At 46.7% G+C, this 22510-nt stretch overlaps 2 protein-coding genes and 1 long non-coding RNA gene across 4 annotated transcripts in view; 2 read left to right on the forward strand and 1 right to left on the reverse strand.

The window, feature by feature from the left end:
• Nucleotides 1-12275, reverse strand: part of LOC105259395 (probable serine/threonine-protein kinase yakA) — a 102603-nt gene extending 90328 nt beyond the window's left edge. Inside the window, exon 1 of the mRNA XM_011271299.3 lies at nucleotides 10163-12275. Coding sequence (XP_011269601.1) covers nucleotides 10163-10362 — 200 coding nt within the window. The 5' untranslated portion in view covers nucleotides 10363-12275. The remainder of the gene's footprint in view (nucleotides 1-10162) is intronic.
• LOC105259403 overlaps nucleotides 1-22510 on the forward strand; it is a 116956-nt gene that overhangs the window by 86344 nt on the left and 8102 nt on the right. Inside the window, exon 1 of one of the 2 annotated variants that reach the window (XM_011271318.2) lies at nucleotides 10209-10287. The exons of the other annotated variant lie outside the window; for it this stretch is intronic. Within the exon in view, the coding sequence (XP_011269620.1) occupies nucleotides 10282-10287 (6 nt within the window). The 5' untranslated portion in view covers nucleotides 10209-10281. Of the gene's footprint in view, nucleotides 1-10208; nucleotides 10288-22510 lie in introns of those variants that run through there. 2 annotated transcript variants of the gene reach the window in all.
• LOC112638445 lies at nucleotides 12847-19198 on the forward strand. Its single transcript, XR_003123002.1, has 3 exons — nucleotides 12847-13091; nucleotides 13152-13710; nucleotides 18641-19198. It is a non-coding gene; the product is annotated as an uncharacterized LOC112638445 (long non-coding RNA).

A 22510-nucleotide genomic window follows, 5' to 3' on the forward strand; every position in this document is an offset into this window, starting at 1 on the left:
GTATAATTCGGCAATTATCGTATCCTTCGTTGCTTTGTTTTTCTTTTTTCGTGAAACTATTAACGATAATGCGATAATACGATCCTAACTGCCGCGACACATCATTTACAAAGCCGATAGAGACGATTTTATGCGAATGTATGCGAATCGCTAACGAGCAAGAGCTCTCCGGAATCGTTGATTTTTCGCATTCTCGACGGAGATCGGTCAGGTTTGGTCCGGCAGTGTTGTAATATCGCGAAAAAATGAAGAGCGCAAAATTATGCATCGGTGACCCATTTCGGCGGAATATGGAAAAAGATCGTAGGGACACATCATTTCGACGAATAACGGTGGAATAACGGATAACGAAATTTTCGTTCTATTTTCGCGATCAAACTTATGTCACAGCGAGTTTGGATAATGAAGATGGAACGTCATAATCTTATTTCATTTTCTCGTATTATAAATCTCGGTCTCTCGGCTTTATGGAAATGAATATCACCACCACATAATACGATCGCACTTATCAAATTAACCGAAGCTGTAACGCCAAGGTTTGCACCTGTCAAATAATGGCATACGTGTGACACGTGATATTAAAGAATTAAGAAAAATTTCTCTCGCGCACCGATTATTTCAGGTCTCGTGACAAATAATTCACAACGTTATCCGTGACAACAGTCATCGATCGGATAATATAATCGTAATATATATCGAAGCATAATTCGTAGAGAGAGAGAGAGAGAAGAGAAAAAAATCATCGTATGGCAAATGTGAAGATGTCGAAAATAAACGGAGCAGTCATAACCGAGCCTTCCATCATCTTTCAGAATTCAATTTCAATATTCGCGTAGCGATAATTTAATGATCATTTCAAAAGTCTTTTATGGCGCGATCGAGAGGGACTGTAAAATATTAAATTTTTTAAGATCTCGAGTTATAATATCTGGAAAAATTCGTGCGCGTCGAGAGAAAATGATTTTCCACCCGCTGAAATATCCGAGATAATTTCCCGAAAGAGGCAGCGAGGAGGAAGGGGAAAGAAGGGGAGAGGAAGGCAGATATGTAATGGGATGCATGTCACCTGTCGGTTTTTTCGAGATACGCTAAACGCCGTCACCGCGGCTCTTACCTGGAGCTTCATCGAAGGCGATTCGCGCGAATACCTGAGAAACTTTCGTAGGTTATTCATGTATTCCGTAAGTTTGGAATACATGAATAACTATGCCGGCGCGATGGAATGAGAGCAAAGAAGAGAGGAAGAAAAAGAGAGAAAGCGCTGGGAGGTCTCGACGATCTTATTGATAAGGTCGATTTATCGGCGTGGCACGATTTATCTGCGACACGTGGCCGCGCGTTTACGTTTCTTCTCGCTCGTATTTCCATTCGTGTCTCTTAGCCACGATCCTCGTACCCGAAGAGACCGTCCGTACCCGCGTCCCACCCTTCGTTTCCTCCACAGGGCGATATTATCCGCGACGAAACGCCCATGTCGTGTGCGCCACGTGTTTTTTTCGTTTATATTTTTCGCCGTTTCCTTCATCTCTTCGCTTCCAACGAATTTTTTTTCCCCATACAAAATGTAAATAGAATATCGAATTTGTCAAAAGCTGACGTATTAATTATGAAAAATTGTTAATGTAATTTATCAATATAATGCTGACGTGCGTGACGTTTGAAACAATCTTTTTTAGAAATTCATATAATTGAGATTACTCTTTATTTATAATTATTATTTAATTATTTTATGAATATTATAGTATTTTAAATATAAAAATTAATACATTTCATATTGTGCGTGTAATTTTTTTAAAATCTACAAAGAGAAAATATTACGATAAAAATTACAATATAATTTTTATAATCGTGAAATACACGAATAAAAGAAATGACGATATTTTTATTCAATTAATAATATTATTATATTTTTCGTACAAAGGAGTATTGTAATTATTGAAATATTTGGATGCGCAAACAAATGCATAATCGTTAATAAACAATAAAACAAATGCATAATTTAACATTTTTATAGTAATAAATATCCTAACGTTATATTCCAGCTTTACAATAAAAATGTTGTAAAAGAGAATGTATTTTTTATGTAATTTGTATAGTAAAATTTTCTGCGTGTATTACATGAATTATCGGTATAAATTATCGCGAGAATCGTGCGTTTATTCCGGTCCTCTCCCTTTCGCTTCTAAAATTAAATTGCACACGCGTTTTTCTTACAACGAGTTTAACTTTTCTCGAGTTTTTCTCGCCAAGTTTTACGTTCCTCAAACATTCTTTACGAAGCAATCGTCGTTCGATATTTTGTATTGTCGCCGCCAGCCTTGTACTATTGTTGCGCGTTTGCTTTTGTCTTGCCAAGGAAATACCACGCGATCGCCGCGCACATCGCCAATTACATATCGATTGAATTCTCCAGAACCGACAATTTCGTTCCGCTACCTACATTACGACAACTCAAATATGTCAGTCCGAACGGTAAAATCGTTGACAGTCGAGTTACTCGACGTGCATTGCTGTGTTTTCATAGTCAGATTTGCAATAACACGCTGTCGGGATTTGTCGTTGCGACATATCGGCTAACGTATCACGAAAGAATTTGCACTTTATCGAGGAGCGTAATCGGTTCTTCATTATTCGTAATTGATTCTAAATATTCAGAAATATCGATTGTACCGCTTGATATATTGCTATTTTGGGAGGAGATGATAACAGATATCCGCGCAGCTCGCGAACTTATCAAAAGGAATCATGCAATAATTATATAGAATTACAACGCATGTTGGCTCTCGCCACCGTTATTGATCATTATTTATTAATGGTTTCGAGCGTTTAACAGCTTCGCTATACGCTTAGACCGGACCTTCTCAAACTGTAACGCGGTATTATCGTATTAGTAGCTACAGCTCGAGAAGAATAAAATAACGATTAATCCTCGCCATAGGCGCATGTATTGTCATTTGGCAACAAAAGTGCCGGTTACTTGACGTAACAATGATTAAGAATAATGACGGGTTGTACATGGCAAATTACATAAGTTGGTAAAGACCGAGGAACAAGGGGGGGGGAGAGCCCCTGCTCCGTGAAAATTATAGACTTTACGTTTGATCAGCTCGAGTACGAGAAGGCGTGAAATCGCGTTAAACGCATCAGGTAATTATCCGCGTAGCGAATTTCATTTCTCGTCGTTCCGCGCGCGGCGAGTTTTCAGAATTTTGCAAAACCCGGCGCTCTCTATTTCGCATCCATCCGACGTCGGCAACGAAGCGGCACGAGAGGAGCATGATCCTGCCAACCGACACTGTGATACCGGGATCGAAAGGAGGCGGAGAGCGAAGCCTGTCATCGCGGTAAAGGATTCGTCCTTGCTCCGTACTCGGTCTCTCCGCCTACTTTCAACCTCGCAACCGCACCGACGACGCCGACGACGACGACGACGACGACGACAACGACGACGACGCCGACGACGTCAGTTCGCTATGCATATATACGTTCTTCTTTCTTTCTCTCTCTTTCTCTTTCTCTCACGCAGAACGGCTCCGAAATGTCGAACGTTCCGGTCTTGTTTCCGGCCGCGAGAGAACAAGCGGCGAGAAAGTTTGAAAAACGCGGTGATGAATGCGCGTTCTATGGAGCCACCGGTTATCTTCGTCGTTAATCTTCAAGTATTCTCCAAGGAACTTCGTAATGAATTTGTTGGAAAACGGGTAGATCGCGCTAATGTGTAGGTGTGTGTGTGTATGTATACACATCGGTAGCGTCAGATAGCCTTGACCTATTGGCGCCCTCAAGTCTGGTCCAAACTTCTTGCGGGTTTGGCTTCAATTCTCCGGAGACTCTTCTATACATCAAATACATTCCCCGCTCTCGTCTCCGCGTCCTGACTGCAGAACGCTATTTAGGTGCCGGCATTGATAAAAATTGATACGATAAAGTCGAAAGAATTTTGACAGTTGTTTCCTTTTTTTAACTTAAATTATTTTTAACAAAATTGTAAAGTATGTCTCTGTATCACATAATTGCATGCAAGCATTACGAAAGGATATGCGCGTTTTACATAATTCTTATTCTTATTTATACACATATATAATATGGAGAGAGATTGCAAACGCTAGCATTTAAAAAAAATTTAGACTACCCGTATTTCACTTGTCTGTTTTAAAATTTATTAAAATCGTGGAGACTGGATATATTTTACAATCTTCTCGTTCAAGTGTAGCGTTGTTAATTTATGTAGCCAGATATGGCTTTAACGTCAAAAAGAAAATCACTATTGGTTTTCATTTATTAATGATCATGGCTAGAGATTTGCAATCGATACGGCGATCATTGTCTCTTACATTAGTTATATCTAGTTACAAGAATCGTAGACTGAAAAAGCAGGGAATATTTTTCACCTTTTTCCATGCACGTGACTCATTTAGCACTAATAACTTTTTCATCCTTCATCGCAAATATCACGATAGAATTTTATTCTTCAGCATTTACTCCAAGCTCTCTTTTTTTTTTTCGATGCTTACATCCTTTTGTATCTCGACTATCATCGCTGTTGCTCCGTGAGAAGATTGTAAAAGAGAATCTTGCGCGCCGCGTCGAAACTTTGCCGTTGTCGGAAACTGGAGTAACTAGACGGTGACGTCCCGATGAAAAATGTGCGCCACATTGTGAACGACACGTGGCGGACTCGTTCTCGGGAAAGCACGCAGACTTTCAACGAGGAGGAAAGTACGCGGAGGGTCGAACTGAAACTTGATTCCAGGATCACGACCTTTCCGCGCGACCGACGGTTTTCAGAACAGCCGGGATGGAACTTTTATAGACGTTCGGTTTTCGCGATCGACATTTCGATAAAGAGGAGAGGACGCATCTTGTTGCTCCTCTCGCGCTATCGCGCCGTGTGATTATTCGCGGCGTGTCGTGTCATTTACGTCAATTTCATCGCGTCCGCAAAAATGGAGCGCTCTCACGACGATAACCTTCTCAAATCCTAAAACGATTGCGTCGTAAAATTATATTGCCTACGAAATGATACACGCAAGCGCACTACTTTCGCAAGTAGTCGGGAAAGCATCTCGCTGGAGGATGAAGCGACTAATGAATCACATTAACGTGGACCGTTTATCGATGACTCGTGATGCCGCTCGACTATTTTCGCAGGGAGATCGTTAACATAATTTAATGGCGCGGCAAGGACGATTAAATTACATAATATTCCGAAAATGCGCGGATCTTTTCTTTTCCGCGGGGAGCGCAAGATTATATTTCTATCGCATGAATCGCAATTAAACTGATATTAAGCCGATTGGGAAACGAAGTTTGAGAGCGCAAGGATTAACGTTTACACGAAACTGTTTCTTCGTTATCGTTGACATTTATATGGAGCATGTACCACTTGATGGAAGCATTTGTCGTCGAGTGTGCCGTCACGAAGCGTAAGTCTACTGGATTTTACCCATTGATTACGTCCCGCAATTTAAGGATTGCGAACGCGAACGGACCCGATGCGATGGCGACGCGACGAATGCAAATGCATTCGCGTTCCTCGACGAAACGTGATAAAATTTGCAAGCATCGCTCTCGCCAGAAGTTTGCAATTAAATACTAATCACAGCACGCCTCGAATCTAATTTCGGCGAAGGAAGGATCGAAGAAGATGCGAATGTGAATAATCCTTTTATAGTCATTCAATGACGTAATTAAAACTTTTCAATGTAAAATGCATCATGCGGGTTCTCCTCTGTCGATTCTTATTTGCATATCGGGCTGTCAATTTTATTTCGCTGCGCTAATAATAAGAGGTTCGTTTGGGGAAAAAAGAAATAGATTCGAGCGATGCCCGCATTGTTTGTATTTTCACATTTTAAGACGTAACGTATTTTCTATGAAATAATTAAAAGTCGCTTCGCCTATGCTTGCTAAATACATTTCGCGCACGTGCGCGCTGATCGAATTATGCATTTTATCGCGCGGCGAGCATTTAACAAATCTATCGATATTTCCGATCGCGCGGTAATCGAGTTTAGCCGGAGACTAATTTTCAGTAGCCAGCCAGAGTCAAGGGAACGTTTTCCTGATAACGATAAAGCAACGCGCGCTTTAATTATCGTACTGTCAGACACGCTCCGCGTCCTACATGGAAATTGTATTAAGCTATTTCATCGAGACGTCATAATATCGCTAATCGAGTTATACGTCTTTATGCCACGCGCGATATTATTCGCGATAATTAAAAACCCGTGAAGGCGAATATTCGACCAATTGGCATATCAATCAGCCTACGCTGATGACTTGTAAAACGGCTCGTGTGTCCTCATCGATTGTCGCAATAATCTCGAAACTTGCTTTCGAATCTAATTTGACGGGAATTAAATACCGATGTGCAACAAGGATGGATTTGATTTTCGCAAAAGATTCGTGAAACTTTTTATTCGTATTCTCGCGACCTCGGGAACGAATGTCTCTCCGCCGTCTGAGTTTATCGATGCATCGGTGATATCTCGGCGATTTAATCCGCCCAGACGATTACGTCGCGACGAAAGGGAGAGAGAAAGAGATAGAGAGAGAGAGAGAGAGGGGAGGAGAAGGAGCACTCCCGCGACCGCGGGAGACGAGATTCCACAAAATTATACTGTTTAAGGAACGAGGGCGCGACCGGACCTTGCGCAACGAATACAAATTCAGAGCCAGCCGGCGGCGCGTCCCTTCAGCGCGCGTGACGAAATTCGTAAAGGAGCTCTCGAAGCCAGCTTCCATCTCGACCTCGATGGGTGGAGGAGGGCGCGACACGATATTCGCGGGCGATTTTCTTGCGAGAGAAAGAGAGTCGTTTTAGCGCGACAACGTGATAATATTTCTGAACTTGGCTGGCCTCGCTCCCTCTCTCTCTCTCTCTCTCTCCCTCTTTCTCGCGGTAGAAAAAAATTTGTCGGCCGAGTCGAGAGAGCCACCGACCTACGCCGAAACTGGTTTCATAAGCGCCGCTTCGGCGATAAAAAGAGACGAGAGAGGCAACGGGAGAGAGAGCGAGAGAGGGAGGGGAGGGGGCAACGCGACCGCATTCAGGACGAGCGCATTTACATGTTACGTAAAATTTCGTTTGGGACCCGCAACACACGACGAGCCACGACTCTAGCGAACATTCTCTCGCCTCGACCCGCTCGCGTCTCGATGAAAGTCCGGATGATTTTCCTCCTCGCGGATGCCCGCAGCAAAATCTCCGCATCTTCATCTACCTTGCTTTTGAATACTTTTGAAAATAAATTGCACGTCAATTGGATCAAGAGATTTAATCAAAATTTTAATTTGATGCGATGTCATAAGAGACACGTGACGTAATCGACGGTAATATTTGTCCGAGCGAGCATCCTTCGCAGAGAGAAAAGGAGAAGACGCAGAAGAACACTCGTTTATTTGTGCGTTTATTCAAAAGTTAGGAATACGAGTAATAATTTGCGATCGACCAAGAGCCTGCGAGGAAGGATTAAAATATAGAAAGCTCGAGTATACTGTTTGAAAAGAAATTTATTTATAATCACTGTTGTGTTTGATCGCGACAATTGTGCCAGCGATACGCAATTTCTCGCTTAAAGATGCAAATTTCTCTTCGGAGGGACTTCCGTTCGAATGAAATTCTCATCGATTCGAGGGCCCTCGTAACACCCTCGCTGTCGCGTTATCAAAATTTGTCCCCTTTTTTTTTCTCTGTAGAGACACCGGTGACACTAGAACGGCGATGCAAAATGTCCGATTTATCATGCGTTCGATGGCTTGTTTTAATGTATCATGTACCGACAGAAACGCTGTAAATACTGACGGACTAAAAAAAAAAAGGGAGGAAGAGGACGGGGAAGGGGAGAGCGGAGCTTTTACTCCAATTTTCAAGAATGATAGATCGGCCCCCCGTATTTCAAAATTGGAGTGAAACGAACGTACGCTGCCCGTGTTGGCCTGTTATCGCGTTCTCTCGCTTTTTTCCGCGTTACCACGCGCCATGAGCGTTATTTCTGTCTTGGCGACTGACTCATCGACGTCTCGGAAAAGAAATGACCCTTGCTCGCGATACCGTCGACTTTGCATGCTTATCAGTTCGCTCGCTGCGATGCTTTCGAAAAGAAATGTTTCGTACAATCGTAGACCGGTCTCTCTCTCGGAGCGTCATTTATTCTATAAATATGTCGTAAATTTGATTTTGTAACTTATCGAATTTGCATAATACACGAGAATCGGGATGTCGTTGAAGACTAAGATTTTTAGACTCGCCGCTTTCCAAGTAAGCGGCTGCTACGTCTCGGAGAAATATCTGACGAGCATCTCTCGGAGTGAGACGTCGATCCGGTAGTTTTAAAGCGATACCTGCGACTTTGTCGATTAGAAATTCTTATCTCAACGTACGAGAGAGATCTCGCGAGATATCTCTCTTACGAGACGTACGAGGGATTATTTAAAATTCAACGTCCCGCGTTTCGCGCGATGAAATCGGCAGAGAGCAACGGCAACCGGGGCGGGATGACATTCGATCCTCGCGATTTTCTCTTACACCGTAACCGTTGGCGCGACTTGCACTTGACGCCACTCGAGGCCATCATTTATAAAGTCTGGCAGATTCTTGCCGCGGCACATCGTGTAAATCCGCCGCGTGCTCTCCTCCCTTCTTCCCCTTATCCCATTCATAAAACAAGAGATATTGAAAGAGAAGCGGCAAGAACAATTTTTCGCTCTTGTCGACGAGAGAGAGGGAGAGGGGGAGATTCTCTCGTCGCGTCGAGATTTCACCTGCTGATCCAAGTCGCCGGATCGTATCGTACTGTCCGCGTATATTGCGAGAACATGTGGCTCATAAAACCGTATTGCGTCCAGCGTCCATCCATTAGAAGATATTTTTGTGCGCGCACGCGGATAAAAACAAATATGAATGGCGACGATACCGGCGGCAGAACCACCCGACACCGCGTCGTTTAAAAGGTTAATGTCGATACAACAACGAACGCAAATAAACACTTTTAACGGCGCGACGACACTCGTTCGGGCCGGCAATCAAAGAGAAATAAGGGAGAACGACCATCGCGGAGTCTTTCTTCGTCGACTCGTATTTTTCCATCCGCGATTCAAAGTACCGCGCGTTCCTCCTTCAATTAAGATTATCGCTTAATTAAACGAAAGTCGAGCGAGTCTAGGTTGAAAACTTTTCGCTGTGCTTGATATCTTATCTCTAGGAATGCAACGCGAAATGTGCATATACGCACCTGCTAAATTATACCGTCGGTCGGTTGGCGCAAAGATTTGTGCGTAAGAAGCCGTCAAGGTCGCTCCTCGAAACGGAGATGGATTTTACGGATTTTAGCGTCGGGCAAATATAACATTTGCCGTTTAGTTTGGTGTACGAATATGGTTTGCCATTTAGTGGCTGGTGTATTGATGCAAAAGCCAGGCGTGTTTAGACAGCATCTACCAGGCGGAAAAAGCGAAATGGGTTATATGCTATGTATTTTGACCGCAAAAACCGCCTGGTTTCTACAACAATTGAAGCAACCGGTTGCGAAATTGCCTGCATTATTATTCGATCCTCCAACGAAAGCGAAATATCGGAGATGTTTCTCTTCAACATCTCAGACAACCGCGATCTTCCGCTTCTTAAATTCCGTAATTTGTATTCAAGGTAAACGACTCCCGTACAAGTTGTCAGGTTTGAATCATTTTTTCTAAACTACGGCACCTTTAATCGACTTGTGCACGAAATTAACGCGAAAATGATAACGAAATAAATGATATCGAACGCGCCGAGATGGTATCAATCTCGCATTTTTTCGTAATCGACTTCGGCATTAACGTCATTTTTCTCCAAAGGTTTCGATGAACGCAAATCGTGCACCGAGAGAAACTAAAGTAAATCCCGTACGGATACATTTTGAACCCAACGAGACAAAGTGCGAGCGCTCGCAACTTCTCGCTCTTAAAGCCCCAGAAATCCACCGTCGAAAAGTACCGTTTCGCGTTCGTAAAGCCGGCAACTTGGACGCGGTATACCTCGACTGGCCGTCGCGCGCTCGTAACCGCGTCCGCCGAGCGGCTCTCTCGACTCCGAAGGTCGAACACTTTCGAAGCGTCGAGCGCGAGTCGCCAGCCACGGCGATCAGTGCTCGAAAAGAACGGCAGAGAGGAGGATACTTACATCTTGTAGTGGTGCTGCATGTGGTGGCCGACGAGGTGCATGTCGGTGGCGTGCTGCTGCTGCTGCATCTGCTGGTGCTGCTGCTGTTGCTGCTGCTGCTGCGGCTGGTGCATACCCTGATGATGGTGAGTCTGCGGGGGGTCCAGGCTGGAGGCGCCCAGCAGGGTAGCGCTCTCCCTGAACAGCGTTGCTACCTGCATCTCGGCTGAGTCGTTGGTCGATGCGGGTCTAGGGGAAGCAGCTCCGCCGTCGGCCGGCGTCGTCGCGAAGTAGGGACGGGTCCGAGTAATCCTTTACGTAACGCGGATACGCGGTCCTCCGACGAGACGAAAGCTCTTTGCGAACGTTACCCGACCCGGGATCGATACCGGGCTTCGGGAAGGCGATTACTAGAATCGCGGATGATTCCGAGAAAAAAGTCCTCGAGCACGTTGATTACGACGATTGCGAAATAATCGCGACAATCTCCTCGTCGCGGAGAGCCTCTCGCGTGCCGCAACCTTCCGGCGAATAATGTTCTTCCCGCGCACAATTGCTAGAATCGCCAACGGTCACGGGATGCGATATCCAGTCTTTAGCGGCGAAGCGATCCGAGGACAGTCATCGGTCGCTCGGACACGCTCTCGCTCATGGTGTTTCGTCAACGGAGAGAACCGTGACAGGACTGTGTGACTTTGCGTCGACTGAGGCCTTGGAGACTCGAGCCCGACGGACTTTCTCTCGCGACTCCTCGACGGTCGGCGATCGCCGAGCGCGGCTCGTCGCGCTTCCTCGCTTCGCGTCAACGATCGCGCGCGACAATCGAGCACGTCGTCGAGACGACGACGCTCGTCGATGCCACCGTCGCGACGACGTCGGTCGCGACGCGGCACTTTGCGCGACTCAGTCGAGACCCCGCGAGGTCGTCATCGTTGTCCTCCTCGTAAGGACCGTCGGCGACTCGGTTACCAGCATCCTCTCCTCGCCGGACCGCTTCCGCGCCGCGAGGCCGGAAGCCGCGAAAGTCTCTCCGGTTCTCTCTTTCTTTCCTTCTTGGCCGGAGTCCGCTCGCTCGCGCGCTCGCTCGCTCGCTCGCTCGCGCGCGCGCGCGCGCGCGGCCTGGTTGGTCTCTCTCTCTCTCTCTCTCTCGCACTCGCGCACACTCACCGCCGGACGCGTTCTCGCGCGTGCAACACGCGAGCCACACACGGGATCACTGGCCGCGCGGCGACGTACTCCGTTTGGGAACTTTCTTTTTTTCGGAGGAGGAGCTTCTCTCCCCGCGTCGTCCCCTTGTCTCTCGCTCTCTCGCTCTCTCGCTCTCCCTGTCGTTTCGCCTCGCCGCGCCGATTTATATCACCGTCTCTCGGGCCGCGACGCGGTGCCGCCTCGAAATCGCGCACTCCGCGTCGTCTGTCATGTTCTCGCCGCGATCGCCGCGCGCACCTTTTGAATTACGCGCACCGACGCGGTGCGGTGGTGCACCCACGCCCCGTTAAGGGCAGCCGCGCGATGCAACGACTGGCGCGCTTATCGCTTGCCGGCCGCGTCGCGCGACGCACACGTCTTCTCCGTCGGCCGGCGGTACCAACCGGGCTTCCTCTCGGCTTCGCGCTCCGATACTCGCGATGCCTCGTGATTCGTCACGAGCGAGACGCGCGGACGTACTCACGGTGTTGCGCGATCCTCCTCGAGAGGGACGTGCACGCACCGTTCTTCGCACGAGTTCGCCTTCCCGTCGCTTTTTTCGCGTTTCTCCTCTCCTCCGACCTCCTCCGTTCTCCTTCTTTCTTTCTCTTCCGCCCTCCTGGCCTCCGCGGGCCGCGAGCTCTCTCCCTCTCTCTCTCTCTCTCTCTCCTCTCCGTCTATCTCTCTTTCGTCGTGTAAACACGCGCGCACACACACACCGCGGAATCTGCAACCGCGGCAGCAAGAGTCGGCACCGCACTGCTCGGCCGTATCGCTCGCTCGGTCGCTCGAACCGCGTCGCTCGTACGTTTCCGCCGTTGCTCGACGATGCTCGATCGCGTTCGGGTTCGAAGCCTCACGGCGACGGCGACGGCAGCGGCAGTGGTGGCGGCAGCGGTGGCGGCAGTGGTGGCGGCGGCGACTGGTCCGGCGCAGTCTGTCCTTCGCCGCTCGCTCGCGCCTACTCCTTCCCTCCCCCGCCGTCCCCTCGCCGCCCCCTCTCCTCGTCCTTCTTCTTCTTTTTCCTTCCATCCTCCATTTTTGTCTTCTTTTACGGCCGTCCTCGTCCCGCGCCCGCGACCAAGGATAGCCGTCGAAGCTCGACAGGGCTAATCGATCGCCGGCGATCAATAGTAAATCGGGGCACGCGCCACGACGATCGATTGAGATAGATCGATCGTAGCGCGATCGTTACTCGGCCGACCGACCTGCGGCTACATCGGCCGCATCTGCGATAAGGCGACGGCGAGAGGGGGAGAGGGGGGAGAGAGAGAGAGAGAGACGTATAACGGTCACTTTGTACGCGCAGCAGCCACGAAGACTGGCCGAATTTACAGCGCCGGTCGTACGTCCTTTCCACCTATGGACCGAGGACATTATGCAAATGAGCGCGCGAACGGCGGGATTGTATTTGCGAGGGAATGTCGCAACGGCAAATTCTTGAAGATGTGACAAGGGGACGGACTCTGGCGCTCACATATTTACGTAGGTGATCTTTTTTTAGATCCCCGTCGTCTTCGTCGTCGTCGTCGTCGTCGGGTAACGTCGTCGATACGTCTTACGCCGTGTTCCGTAATCTACTGACGGTGCTGACAGCACCGTGGCCGTAAATACGGCTTTTCATGCCTTCCGAAATACATTACTACTGTCTGTGATGTATAATGGAGCGATTCTTAGTTAGGCACACTTGGCTCGATTCAGCTCGGCTTCGACTACGTGTGTAGAGTTACGGACAGTTACCGCGGCGGAAAGTTTACGACAAGTATGTATGTACTTTGGCCGAGCTCTCTTATACTTATAAAGAAGGCTGTAAATATTGCAGATAGTTGACGAGAGTTTGGATTCGGATGATGCATTCTTAACTCCGTTTACTGAAAATACTTTGCGAGGTCAACGTATTCCAAGGCTTCGAGCGCAAAATTATATCAATGATGCTGCATTTCGGGTGTCAACGTTTTAGCAGAGATATTCGGAAGTCGACAGTTTCTCGAGGGTCGATTTATGAAAACTGTTTACGACGGCTCATTTCAAAGAACAGCAATACACCCTCTAGTATATAGGTCTGCCTATTTTAGCTATACCTATTCTCAAACTTTCCAAATTTAATTCCAACGCGGATTTTTTTCCTTTCGTCCGCGCAAGAATTTTGACGGAGTCGAAAGACGATGGTGAACACGTAACAGCGCTGTTTCCTACTTGTACAAATTAATTATCGAATAACGTTGTGGAAAAAGAACTCAAGTTTCATCTCGAATTCTTCGTTGGTACAAATTAATCGAGAATTTGATCGAGACGAGCGTGTATTGAAGCTTCTCGAAGGAGGAAGGGAAGCTAAATACAACATGTGCGACTAAAACAAGCAGAAGCAGCGTTATCAGCAGGTTACCGAATATATTCTTATATATATATGCAACGAAACCTATATTTTCCCCGTGCTTTCATTATCCTTTGCAACGTATATAATCTCGGCGATGCCGATAAACAATTAACGAGCGCGGTATTAATCGTGGTCGGGGTCGTCTATCGCGACGCGGTTCATCGTCATCGTTGTCGTCGATTGCGTCGATCGATCGCGCTCGCGAGAAAACGAGCTGTAAATTATTATTCCCTCAAAGTTGATTTCCGATTCCGTTTCGCGGGAACACGACGGTACCTCGTGTAACCCAAAATAAACCCGGTGTACGTCCCGCGCGCGCGCGCGCGGGCGGGCGGTCGGTCGGTGGACGGGGGGAAGGAAAAAAAAAAGAAAAAAAAAGAAAGAAGAAAGGCCACGAAAATATCGGGCGGTCCAGCTCTCGCGGTCACGCGATCGATCTCGCGCGCTTTTCCCGCGTCCCTCCTCCCCCTTTCCTTCTCCGCGCTCGGTCTTATTATTAATCGATTCGAATTATCGATCGCAGTCATCACCGTCGTGTCCGCCGCTCTTCGCCCTGGCCGACACCGGTCCGCCTATATTCCGCTCTGCCTGGATGCACGACCGTCGCCCGCCATAGTGTGCCGCTCGCCATTTGCGCGTGCGTGTGCGTGAGCATGTATACCTGCGTACACACGTCCGTGTAAAAATGTGTGCGCACGTGTGTATGTTGCGCGCGATGTGTGCAAGCCGCGCGACCACGAGGATGTGTTGCGGGAAAGAGAGGGAGAGAGGGAAAGAGAGAAGAACCGAGAGAAGGCGTTTATTTGTATGGGTGTGTGTGCGCGCGCGCGCGTGTGTGTGTGTGTGTGTGTGTGTCGGTTGCGCGCGCGGGCACGTGCACGACAGGGTGTGGGTGCATGCGGTGACCCTGCCGGTAGATGGGTGGGTGGAAAACCAGGAGCGTACGATGCGACGAGACGCGCGCGCGTCTCGGAGCGCTCTTTTTTACGTGGCATCGGAACGACTCTTTTTCTTTTTTTTTTCTTTCTTTTTTACATAACGCCTCGCGGTATTTTTGATGCGCGCGGAGTCTTGCGGAACGCGGTTTGCGTTTTCTCTCCCCCGCTTTCTCTCCCTCCTGTCGTAAACAAAAACGTTGCGCAGAGTCCGTTCTTTGCGGCCGCAGGAGAGTTTTTCCACGCTTGTTTTCGCTCTCTCCTCTCTCCGCGACCTGACGCGTGCATACCTGTTTCGTTTCAAGCAAGGCGAGTGTAAAAAGTTGAACTAAACAGAATGAACATTGCGTTTCAGCGAGATTTGTTGACTTTTCTCGAGAATTTTGCTCCCTTTGGCCAAAATAATGTATCCGCTATGTACCTTTCTCTTACCCCCATCTTACTTTTTTTCATCATCTATAAATAACGTATCGCGAATCGGATTCGTAATTTTTATACATCGTCTCATCTGACGCAACATTTTCTTTTTCCTCTCCTATAGAACGGATAGATGCGTATAATGCTCGATATGCCGCGCGTGCAGTGTGCAGCTTCGAACGAAGGCATTAGTCATCGTTCTGTTATCTTTGTCGGACGTATGACTATTTGATTACTTTGCAACGAGCGACACGAGAATTCGCGTGGAGAATTCCGGTGCTTCGCGCTAAATTTCGTCGACAGATTTCCGGAATGGCGTTCGGGAAACTGCGGCGAGAATCTACACGATGGGCGAAACGCGCTCGTTCCTCCCTTTCAAAGGTGTCAAAGCCAAAACCTCTTGACACGCTCCTGCCCGAAGCGACTCCTCCGTGTGTGCGTGCGCGCGCTGCCAGGTTGAGAGAGGGAACGAGAGGATGAAGGGGGTGGGCACGAGCGAGAGGGATATAACGGAAAAGGGATACGGAGGGGGAGGGGGAGACGTTCATGCGTGGGAGAAGAGAAAGGGATCGAGGGAGATGTACCGGGTGTGTGGAACGAGTGGGACAAGGACGATGCGAATCCAACGAGAATCGTCGCTCTCGCAAATGGAAGAGAGAGAGAGAGAGAGAAGAGGGAAATCCAGAGGGAGGAAGAGGGGGAGATAAGACTGGCGCGAGAGGAAGAGAGATTATATCGATTGAACGGAGACGGCGAGATATTGTCGAAGCTCTCACGTATACATGCACGCTCGAACGTACACATTCACCGGGCCGTCAAGCTCGCGCGCTGCACAGACTGCCAGAGAGACTCCCACCACGAACTTTTGGAAAAATCAATAGAATACAAGAAAAGCCCATGGTGCGTCAGGCGAGTCGGATCCCTCTCTCCTTCGCCTCCCTCGTCTTTTCCCTCTCTCTCCTTCTCTCTCTCCCTCTCCCTCTTTCTCCCTTTACCACCCTCTCGTCCGCCACCCTTCCTGCCCCTCTTGCCGCATCTCTCTCGCGCGCGCGCGCGCGGTATCCGTGTTTGCCCGCGACAAAGAGAAGGCGAGCTCGCGTGTATACACTGACGATCGACGGAGATGGGCGATACGCGTGCACGCACGACGGCCAAGGACGGAGATAAGGACAAGAGAGGGGTAGGGCGGGGGACGGTTGGGAGGTACACAGCGTGTGTACGCGCGAGAGAGATGCCGAGCGTATACGATAGCGCTCGAGCGAGATGGAAGGAGAGAGCGTGATGAGAATAAATGAGAGGAAGAAGGACGGAAAGCGTGAAACGTGCTAGAAACGCGTTTGGTTAAACGGAGACGGCGACAACGAAGAGAGAGAAAAATGCGTTCGTGTGCGCACACGCTTCATGGACGAGGCTGTCGGAAAGAAAGACAGAGAGGGAGAAGGCGAGAAAGAGAGGAGGAGGAGCCCATTGTCGAGAGAAAGGAAGATGGGATACTTGCGGGCATGTGCGACTGTGCGTATCTAAGACGCGTAAAGTCCTGTCGTTAGGCCGAAAAGAGAAAGAGAGAGAGAGAGAGAGAGAAGTGGAGGGTACACAAGTGTGCGTCTATCCGTGCGCATGTGAGAAGAAGACGGGAAAATACGGTGTTTGGCCGAGGCAGCGCGAGAGGTTACGTAGGTTCCTCTAATGGCCAAGAGACGAAGAGCGGTATGCAGCGAGATGCATAGAGAAAGAGAGAAAGAGAGAGACAAAGAGGGCTGCTGCGCGCGCGAACGTACCTCGTTCGTGTTGGTGCACCGAGTAGAAGATTTGCACGGTTCAACAAACGCCTCTCTCGCTTATGTATACCTACAAAACTATGTATGAATCTCCTGGGGTAAATCGCACATGTACATAGGACGGTGCGTGTAACGTACGGATATATGTATATATATATATATATATATATATATATATATATATATATACATGTATATATATATGTATATACATGTATATATGTGTGTGTGTGTATGTACATACACGTGGATATTCTGTTACGTACGGGGTATGTCCCTGACCAATCGCAGCTCCTTTTAACGATGGACTACGAGCAATCTGTGGGTAGAAAGTAGCGGCAAAATTTAGCAGGTTGAACATTAATTGATATTAATCAGGATATCATCACGATCCGATAATCCTGTATCGTTTATTTATCGTGAATACAAAGGAGAAACAACGTCACTCTATCTATCATTTTATTATAGTGGAACAATACGCGTTACGGTATACAATAATATGAATATATATGTAAAAAATATATATGTCTTTGATATTTTTTCGTTAAAAAAATTGCACCTTTATTCATTCCATTGCTTGTTTTAGTTTGGTTGACTGGGAACACCGCGTATATCGAGCACGAGTAGTGAAATGGGACGCGGGAGGTTCGAGATGTTGACTTTAAAAAAGACATCTCGAGTGTATTATCGTCTTTATCGTTTCTGGCGCAGTCCCGAATGCGTGATAAATAAAAGGATAAAGACAAAAAATAATAACGCCGGATAAAGTATTAAACGCGGATCAGAGGCAATGGTATGCTTTTTCATTGTGAAAATGCTTTACGGACAACATTTGGAGCGTCTGTTAAAATGTTTGAAATCTTTTTTACGCGGCCAAAAGTGACTCTTGATTCGAAATCGTCATCTCTTTGCGACTGGACCTGTTTGCAGTCTGGCGCGAATAAAAAATTCAGCCACCTTAATTCGCGGCAAGGAAAAAGGCGGAATGCGAGCCGTCTCTTCGGGTCGAGCACACCACTGACCAAGAGCGCGAACCGCGAACGTGCGTTTTCTCTCGATGGAAACGGGAGCCGGGACACGGCGCGGTCGGATCCACATGATTGTGGTAGTGCAGATTGCTCTCGTGTGCACCGCCTGCCAGTCACCCACGCCACGTTCCTGACACCTCCCTCGCATCCACCCGCGTTTCTCTCCCGGCCATGTAGAATTTTCCTCGATTGCGAGGAGAAAAAGCACGTACACGGAGGGGTTTCTATGATTCGTTCCTTCACACATAGATCACCCGTGGATCGCGCGATGATTCGAAACCAAAAGCAGACGACGTGCAATATTGCATTTTTGCACATATGTAGCGAACAATTGGAAAAAATTGTTCACGATGATGCAAATGCTCCAAATTGTTGCGTGTGCGTTGAAAAGTTTTTGTCATTTTGTTTAATCGAATGAAATTAACATTATCCGCGAGATAATATCGATATCGTATTGCGTATTTAGAAGAATATTAGAATGATATATTTGACATTTCTGACTGGAGAAAAATATTTGTACGTAGCCGCCGCCGAAATGCATTATTAATTGAAACAAATGCGTTTTACCGCGGGTATACGCTTTTATTAGAGCCCTCTAATGAAGAAGTGTCACAAATAATTAAACTTATGATGATAAAACATCATTCTCCCCGCGATACTCGTGCTACTCGATTTTAATATCTCGTAAGAATCTGTCTCGTCTTAAAAATTTACGGCATCTGTATTTAATTTATCGAAATGTTTTTTCTCTCGACTACATTATTTTTTCTTTCCAGTGTGTCGAATCGTTGCTTATTTGGAGGGATTTCAATTTTACCAGCATTTTTTTTTCTGAAACATCCGTTTAAGCGATCTCGCAAGTGATGCGCGAAGGCTACGACAGATCCAAACGGAAGTGCAGCTTGGCTCGTACTAAACGGAACTGACCCAGCTTCGCGGCTTTCTACCCTTCTCTGATCTGCCTCACCCTCTTCTCGCTCTCCATCTCGCTCACCTTCTCTCTCATCCGTTTTCTCATCCCTCCTCGCTCCGCTCGCCAACTCCGTCTCGTTTCTTCCTTCTCGACGTTCTCCCCGCTCGACGACGAGGTACCCTCGAGAAGTTTCAATTTATACGGAAAGTCGTCATGAGACCGAATGCACAAATACGTACGCCGCTGCTACTAGTCCATTCATATCAGCTGGCATGATGTAAACACGGCAAAATCGTGGCACAGCGAGATGTAATTCTACACCGCGAATCATCTTCAGCTGATATTACAAACGTTATACGCGACGCGTTTTAATTGGCTTTCAGTTTTAGAGAGACACGTAGGATTTTATATAAATTATTATTGCTCGGATAAAAAAGTTTCGCGTCTGATAAATTATAATAAAGATAGAAATTATAGTTTTATCGTAAGAATACTGGGCTCTCTTGAATAATCAAATCAAATTTTTCAGAAATATATATATCAAGCGTAAACATTTTATATAGAATATATATTACATAGAATTTTTTCTGTTGAAATTTTTGGATTCTACTCAATGAATATTTCAAACACTCGAATCGCCTTCCATTCATATCTAAAACATTGAAAGAAAATCTACGACATTTCTCTATTAAAATGTAAAATGTATATTGTAAATTTTATTCAAATTACATTTTATATAAGTATTACAATAATATATATATTCGATGAATATATTTCAGAGCGCATTATATCTTTGTGAATATTCAAATATATGAAAATTCCTGGAACAATCCTTGCGTCCCACGACGAACGATTGGATGGAATGCGAGTCTGCGGCGTGATCGCCTTTGACACCGCGCGTCGATGCACGTCGACGATGCGGAAAAAAGCGAAAAAGCGACGGGATCGCGCGTGACCATTCAATTTAAAGACCTTGAGAGGCACGCGGCGAAAAAGAGCATTCTTTCGCTGCCACCGGCAGCAAAGAGCTGGCGGCGGTATGGTTGACGCCCTTTCTCGGTACAAGTTGGCGAGGGGGCGGCTGAGGGGGGAAAGCAGACCGGGAACACCTGTCGTTATAAATTACCGCGATGTGTTACGAGTAACGTGGAAGGGTGTCGCGCCTGCCTTCCTCATCCCCGTCAGAATTTCACACCCTTCCATCTCGCGTTTCGTATATATATGTTCTCCTCTTCTCGGTTAAATAATAATTGTATAAAAAAATTTTGCGCGATAAAATATTTAGAAATGTCACGATCGTAGATATATTCAAAGAAATGAAACAAGAGTATCGTGTTGAGAAGATCACGAATAATGACGTTTATTGCACATGTCGCGGAAAAAATAAAGGGAAAGGATGAAAAGTACGATCGAATGTGCGTGATTGAAAAGTGCCCAAGTTTGGAGTAAATGGAGCAGAACTGTTCCTGGCACTCGGGTAATTTTTTCGCATGTTTTGGCACGACACGCGAAATACACCGCATGAACAGATTCAATATTAAAGACAGATTAAATAGTCGAGAGAAAGCCCGACATGTTCGAACGAGAAACTCGGATCGCGCGACAGCAGACGAAAATTCACGATCGTCTTCCCCCGTCATTATACGCGAGAGTGGGAGGAGACGAATCTCGACGCGCGGGAATCTCCGTTTTCTCGCGTAATGGAGCGAGGAATTATTTTCGAGGGTGGGGTATTATTAGGAGATGAGAGAGAATCTCCGCGCGACGTTATCTCGACGCGGGCCGAGGCAACCCCTCGCCGCGGCAACGAAATTCAGAATACGTCACTGGTGTCAACCCCCGCGCGGTAGGCAGAGGGGTCGTGCACCCTTCCGCGATTGTGTGTGTGTGTGTGTACGCGAGCACGCGCGCGCACGTACGTGTGGCGGTGAGAGGAACGCGCGGAACGCTTTATGAATGGAATGTTTCCACGCCAAGTGTGGCGAGAGAGGCACCCGTGTGTCCCACGTGTAAACACAATAATACCGACGTTTCCATTCATCAGGTCGACCCCGACGGAACGGTACGACCTCGAGAAATGCCTTTGGAGGCGCCACGATATGCGTGCGTGTATGCGTGTGCACGTATACGCGTTTATCGCCCGTCCCACCCTCGCCGTTGGATTTTTTATTTTTCACGCGCTCGCCAACCCTCCGCGAGGCTATTTAAAGAGTCGAGTCTCGATTGTTGCCCGTCGCCGGTTAACCTCGATTCATTAATCGCCCCCGCGTTTTAGCTGTCTCCGTAGCAAGAATGTCTAGGAATCTGAAAACCGATTAGATCAATTTGCTGTTCCATGCTCCTTGAAATATTTTCGTCTCTCCAAGATGCTGCAATTACGAGTGCAACTCGACGATTAACAAAACAGTTGTAGGTATTGTAAGAATTATTCATATTGGCATCTGATTTTTAATTCGTAAATATTAATTATAAATATATAAAAGAATGCTTTGGCAAAAAAAGAGAAGTGTTACGGAATTTATAACAGAGAATAATCTGTTTCTATAAACATATGAAAATAGCAGTTATAGTAAAAGCGAATAATTTTTACGATTTCGAGTATAAAATAATTGTTACACCGAATCACAAATATACCAAATATATGAATGAAAACAGATGCGAATGCGGATCTCTAGCATGCATATTTATGTGATTTTTTGTGGTCTGCCAAACTGGTTAAAGGCTAGGTCGCCTAAATTGTGTTATCTGACGCAACGCTCCGAAATTAATGCAACTGTTAAATAACGTACAATCGGATGACAAACAGCCTACTAATTTTGTTTGCGTAAAACTGCTAATGATGAACTCCCCATTCAACAGGTCGATCGTGCGTTGCAATAGGAATCCGGTCTCCAGAGGCACGTTTTAAAGGCGTCACGTGTAGCACGTGTCCTTTCTCGTTTTTCTTTCTTTTACGCGCCTCTTCCCAAAGCCGAGACGGATCGCTATTTAAAGAACGATTCGGATGCGGGTCGCAGTTTGCGACTCGCGCATCCTTGCCGAGGATTTCTCCTCGCGCTGCCGAAAATAGTCTGCCGGATCGACCCGGATTTTTGTGGCGTTTTTATGCGAAATTCGCTTTTTATTAGCGATAATTATCGTGTGATTCAGCAACAACTGCGAGCCAGGAACAGTTTTCCCAGGCTCGCTTATATTTTATTCCACATCGATTTTTATTTGAAATAAGATGTCGGAGAGCACGGACACGCTGCAATTACCGTTGGAGAATGGTAGGGTGGAGTAAAAGGCGGTTTCGAGGGGGACGCTACATCGTCGCGGATATTGAAACATTTATATGTATGCCTTACGCAAATTGTTTGGTTTCTTCTCTCGTCTCTACCGATGTAAGAGTCCTTTTATCTCGACTTGGCGATGATATAGACGTAGAATTGCATACACATCGTATATGTATAATTTTCCACTTTTAACGGATCAAATATTTACGTCGGATTCTTTGAAAAATATACAGCCGACTTTTCTCTCTTCTTAATAAAAAAGAGAAAAAATCCAGAAAAGCGCATAACTGCGAAAACCTTCGCTATTGAAATTTCCTTTCTACGGACCGAGCTTCGTAGATATATAACTAAGCATTTAAGTTACGCTTAATCTTTTATCTAAAGGGATAAGAGATTTTAAGTCGCACGTGCTTTTTCGCGTTACTCGGGTCGCTGCATCGTGACGATTAACGCGCTAA

Source organism: Camponotus floridanus, unplaced genomic scaffold (assembly GCF_003227725.1).
Source record: "Camponotus floridanus strain SB8 unplaced genomic scaffold, Cflo_v7.5 scaffold102, whole genome shotgun sequence".
Classification (NCBI taxonomy): Eukaryota; Metazoa; Arthropoda; class Insecta; order Hymenoptera; family Formicidae; genus Camponotus; species Camponotus floridanus.